Source organism: Uloborus diversus, chromosome 10 (assembly GCF_026930045.1).
Source record: "Uloborus diversus isolate 005 chromosome 10, Udiv.v.3.1, whole genome shotgun sequence".
Taxonomy (NCBI): Eukaryota; Metazoa; Arthropoda; class Arachnida; order Araneae; family Uloboridae; genus Uloborus; species Uloborus diversus.
The window spans coordinates 55,933,814-55,939,813 of NC_072740.1; the positions used below are offsets into that span (position 1 = coordinate 55,933,814).

The window sequence follows — 6,000 nt, forward strand, 5'->3', positions numbered from 1 at the left end:
TCTTCTTTCTCACATTATCATGATTGCTAAACGTTTAGGCAAATAAATCATAATTAAAGGCTATAAGCATAAATAAGCAATTAGTAATGAATATATATTTTGCAAGTATTACACACTTAAAAATTTGTTTCAATGGTCCATAAAATCAAAATTTTAAGTTAAAAATACTAATATACATGTAAGCCATGGGTATATGAAGAAATATTTTGTGCATAAACTTTACCTTTGCCAAAAAAATTCTGTATAAATGAATGTAGAATCATTAAAGTACCCAATAAATGTCCAGATTTTTAAAATTATCTTTAAATGTATTTAATACAGTAATTTTAAATAAATAATGCATGAAACACATTTGATGTATTCTTTTGAATATATTAATATTCAAAGCAATATTAATATTATATGAAAAAATAAACAAAAATATAACTCAAACCAAATAGGGTCAGGTGGGGTGAAATGGGTCATGGGGTGAAATGGGTCATGCTGTGTATTTTTATTAATAAAAATTTTTGGCCTGGCTGAATTTTTCTCAAACTTTACACAAGTTATGAGGGGCTTTTTGGCTACTATTCTGATTTTTAAAAAGTTTCTGTGTAAATTGCTGGGAGCCCTACACTGACATTTTGTTTCTCAAGTTGCATGCGAATTTTTAGGAACCCTGACAAACTTCTTAAAATCTTGCTATACATTTTTTTTTCTCTTGAAATTCTCAAGTGTTATCAGTTAGAACAGACTTTCATCTACAATTTGCAAAAAACAGGTAGGAAAAGTATCAATTCCTTCTTCTTTTGTTGCTATTTTCATGCCGTGGGGTGAAATGGGGCATAGTTAGGCTTAGCAAATTTTAATTCACAATGAGAGTAAATTGACTTTTAAAATCCATAAGTCGGTCTTAAATGGAAATTTAGAAGATTTTTAAATGTGACAAAAATAAAGTATGTATTATTAATGTGTAGAATTCAAAAGCTAAACTTGCCATTCATATTTACAACCTATTACGTACCTACTCTTTCCTACTTCAATTTTTTATTTATTCAATGAAAATGCCTAGGGTGTATGTAAGAAAAAGGGAAAAGAAATATTCAGACTCTAATTTAGAGGCTGCACTAATTGAAGTTGAAGGTGGTTTAGCAATTCCTGCAGCTGCAAGGAAATATAATATGCCAAGAGAAACACTGAGGAGATAGGTCTCCGACACACTAAGTGGAAAAGGTTCGGATGGACGTACAACGCTAAGTGAAGAAGAAGAAAGATGTATTGCTTCAGCTTTACAAAGTGTGGTTTCCCATTTAATAGAAAGATACAATCATTGTTGCTAAAGATTTCATAAAGACCAATTCTGAAAAATGCAATTGTGGCACTCTTGGCATAGAGTGGGCCTGGAATTTTGAAAAAAGGTCGGCATGCCACTTATGTAAGAGGAAGCCAGAATTGCTCACGAAAGCGAGAGCCAGGACATCTTCTAAGAAGCAGCAACTGAATGAAACCCAACTCTTGGATGAAGAAATATCTGAGTTACTTATGCAAGAACCAACACCTGGGAAGTGGGCTCCTGTCTAATACAAGGGCAAGAAATCATCAAAAGAATTTGTTGATTACTTGACAGAAGTCAATGACCAGGATTACAACAACGTCAATTTTCTACGAAAAGCCAACTCAGGCAAATACTACATCTTCCCTCAGTAGGAAGATACAGACATTGTTTCTAGATGTCAAATTCTGAAGACATTGAACGAGCAGAATTTGATTGTTGTGGAAATTATATTTTTGAGTTTTAGTTCAAAATATTTTGGTGTTGAATAAGTTAAAATAAATAAATGGTTCATTGGAAACAATTTCTTTCAGCTATTGTACGTGTTTTGGTAGTAATTTCTTAGTTATTCTATGTTTCTATTGCTATGACCCATTTCACTCCATTAAAACCCATTTCACCCCACCCTGGGGTGAAATGGGTCAGGTACTTTAATTGCAATTTTCACTGTAAATGACAACAAATTTCAATGAGAAGCAGCTTAAATTAAAGGGGAAGAATCAAATGTAAAGGAGAAATTTTTAAAAAAGTACAAAAAAAAGTTTATGGATTTGCAAATGGCATCATTTTAAAAAATAGACAAAATCCGCCCCGTTTCACCCCACCAGACCCTATACAGCCAGATATCCAGGAATATCAGGTCAGGATATCCAAATCCGGCAGGAAAAGAGACACCAGATAACCAATATCTGGCTAAATCACTATCCAGTGCATCCCTAGATTAAACTATAACACAAAGTAAAATTTTTTGTACTTCGTTAATTATTGGATATGTATTTTTTTAAATACTTTTTATACTCTTAAATCTATTTATTATAGAAACTTTAAAACCATTCGGTTTCTTTAATTTGGATTTAAAAATGATTTTTTTAATCTTTTAGATGAGCAATTGAGCATTGCTGAAAGCATTGTGTCATTACCTGTAAGGGAAATCATTAACCCTCAAAAAAGAACTCCAATATTTGCAAGTGCTCCTGATTTGCAATATGTATTAACACAGGATGCGGCAACAACACAAAATGGGTATGTTTTTACATGGAGAAAATCAATTTTTCTTATTTTGTGTTATTGAGTTTGTTTTTTAAATAAATAAAAGTATAGAAATGGTGCAGTCTATATCTAAACTCACTGACAGAAAAAAAAATCTTTCAAATATCTGCAAATAATCAACAAATCTTCCAAAAATCAGGAAAATATAATAATATTAAATGTGAACTTAATATTAAATTCAAACAATTTAGCTTTCTGACATGCTTTATCTGAAATATGTAATTTTGAATCTATATCATTTGATGATTGAGTTTTCAGTTCTGTATTTAACAGACTATTCTTATTGACATTATGTTTTAATGTTTAGTAAGATTTTTTTCAAAATTCATCTTTTATTAGCATTCCAGGAATCCACCACCTTCCCTTCCTAACATAACATATATACATTTTATGCATATGTCCTCTCAGTGAGAACATTTGCATACTTAAATCACTATTGAGCTATGATCATAACTTTATTGTTTCTTAAGTAAAAAAGTTGTTTGTTTAAATATACACTGGTGGACAATTGCTAAAGACAGATCCCAATGGGCTATGTAGCGCGTAAAAAAGTAAGTGTAATTCGATGCTAAGTGAAATAAAATAATGCCAGAGATCTAGAACATTGCAATGATGATAATTTACTGCACTCTGAAATCCAGAAGGAGTTGAAAAGTGTTTAAAGGACGAAACGGTCATTTTGGGCTGAATACGTAAAAGTGAATAAATGTAATTATCGCCCCCAGGCATTCCGGTGTAAGATGTCAATATGGGATATGGCTACCATGGAGAGCGATGCAAGCTTCCACACGTCATGTGATGCTTTACACAACATTATACAGCAGCTCTTGGGGTAATTTATCCCATTCTTCTGTCAGTTGCGGATAAGGATGTCCTTGCTTATTGGAGGGCGTTGTGGACCAGCAAGACTTCTCCTCACAGCATCCTAAACATTTTCGATATGATTCAGATCTATTGAACGTGCTGGCCATCTGATGAGTTGAATATTTTGAGTAAGCTAGACACTCCTAGATGGCGATTGTTAATGACGTTACGTTGCCATCCATAAAAACGAATTTATCGCCCACAGAACACGTGAACAAGAGACAGTTGAACAACATTAATGTATCACTAGCCGTCATAGTAGTGTTTGGAAGTACACGAGCAATGTATGGCCATCGATCTTAATCCTACCCATATCATGACACAACTTGTAGAATACTAGTCCTTTTCTTTTATGTTTGCCAGCATGCATGCTGTACCACTTTCATGCCAGGTTAGTTGTCGTCCACAATTAGACAACCGCCTGAACCTGCTTTCATCTGAGAATAGTACACAAGCCAAGTCAATTTCTCTCCAAATGCAATGCTGAAGACATCATTACAAAAGAGCAAAACACTGACTTGTAGACAATGGGATGTACAAAACATGCTGATGGGCGTATAGTCTTACTGCAGTCAAACGTCTGGCTACAGTTTTTCGGGATATTTGCTTGCTAATAGCAGCAGGAAACTGCTTTGCTACCTCAGTAGCTGTGTTGTGTTGGTTCCTTTTCATTGCTAGCACTTAGTACCTATCTTCTGCTGACGTCATATTGTGTACAGGACCTCCCTCTTGACATTTGCTACACATTGCATTTGTTTGAAATGATTTCCAAGCTCTAGAAACAACCCTGTGGCTGAGGTCGAACTCCCTGGCAGCATCTAAATTTTTCTGCCCTTCTTCGATGTTGCCAACCACACAGCCATCTATAAAATCATCTAAGGGATGTCGGGAAGACATACCGAAAAAAGCAAGTTCATCAATTAATTCTTTCCCTCTCAAACTTTGCTTTTGAACAACAATGATCATCACACGCCCAATCCTTTCTATCGCTTATCAGCGCTATCATGTCACCAGCAATGTTGTGAGTCTAAAATTTGCATACTCACAACACGTCTTACTGTGTCCCGAACGTATGCTAATTTCCAAATTTCCTTGCCTTTCATTTTGTGGTTGCTAACGCTGCTATTGCCATTTGTCCTTAGCAATTGTCTGCCAGTGTATATATATGATTTTATAACTATGGAAAAAAAACTACCTTCAAACCAACAAATTTTAATAACTTGGAGTTCTTCTGAAAATTTCATTTTTGTCAAGAAAAATCAAACACCAAGTTATCATTGGGTTAATAGATTGGCTGCTTTACATCCTTTTGTAATTTATGACAATCATGCAAACATAAATAATGTATAGAGAGCATCTTAGTACAGCAGTTCCCAAACTTTTTAGGTCACAGAAACATTAGTGCTTTACTTTTACTTCAAAGAGCCCCCCTGCCGCTTTATTGTTTAGGAAAAAAAAGTTAACAATCTGAGTCAAATACAATGAAGATGAAAAATTACCATCATTTGATTATGTTCTTCAATGTAAAAAAAAACTACTAGTTACGTGAAAATTTTTGTTTTTTGACAGATTAACATGTTTTAAGGTGTGCTGAACTTTTTTCTGGCCACTTTTAGAAAACATCTGTCTAACTGTTTGTATTTGTATGTATTTGATCAATATTTTTTACATTCATTCTAACTCGCAATGTAAAACATAGAATTGAACGAAACTTGGTAGGTACACATGTACAGTGTACACCCCAACATGAATTGGTGGTGATTAGTCTTGACACTATCTCTTCAGATACAAACTTGTCACCTTCCCGTTTAGACGACAACACTCCATTCCACCTAGCAAATGTGCCTAAACTTTCGAATGCTATTCATTGAACTTATGTGGAATAAAAAACAAAAAAAACGTTTTTAACAGTAAAATTAATTTTTAGTTCGTGGGTCTATTTTTCGTCATTAGCCACCACGATGAACTTCAAAACGAGTTATAAATCATGCAATTTGATCAAGAAATAAGGAAAATCTTGCATATTGACAGAAAAAAAGGCTACAGCAACAATATATAAGATAAGATATTGAAGAGAAGTGTTTTAATTTTTGAAAAGGTATACAATGGGGCAGCACACAATAAGAAGTGGAAAAGTAACGAAATAGTAAAATATAAATACTGTTGAACAAAGAAACTTTTTAAAGCGTAGTTTTTCTAATGTAGCCAAAATGTGACTGGCTATTTATTTTTTGCTGAAAGCAGAAGAAAAAAAAAAATTATATCTTACTCAAGAAGTTGATGGTATTTTTTATGCTTTCCTTCATATTTTAATAAATATATATAGGTTAACTGAATGAAAAGCATAATTTCAATTTATGGTAGAAATGTTTTATTTTTCAAAAGTTCCAAAACTGTCATTAAAAGAATCTGTTTTTCAGCATACAAAGAAAAATATTTTTTCTGCCAAAAAATGTTACATTTTAAACCTGATACTTCCATTTATGCTTACATTGTGCTTAGTTTTCTGCACGGAGCCAAAGTAAAAAAAATAATAATAAAAGAAACCTTTTGAT

At 33.2% G+C, this 6,000-nt stretch overlaps 1 protein-coding gene across 1 annotated transcript in view; it reads left to right on the forward strand.

Annotated features, from left to right (window-relative positions):
• Positions 1-5,294, forward strand: part of LOC129231007 (FYVE and coiled-coil domain-containing protein 1-like) — an 89,732-nt gene extending 84,438 nt beyond the window's left edge. The window contains exons 17-18 of the mRNA XM_054865252.1: positions 2,413-2,554; positions 5,231-5,294. Of these exons, the coding sequence (XP_054721227.1) occupies positions 2,413-2,554; positions 5,231-5,294 (206 nt within the window). The remainder of the gene's footprint in view (positions 1-2,412; positions 2,555-5,230) is intronic.
• The last annotated feature ends 706 nt before the right edge of the window (positions 5,295-6,000 follow it).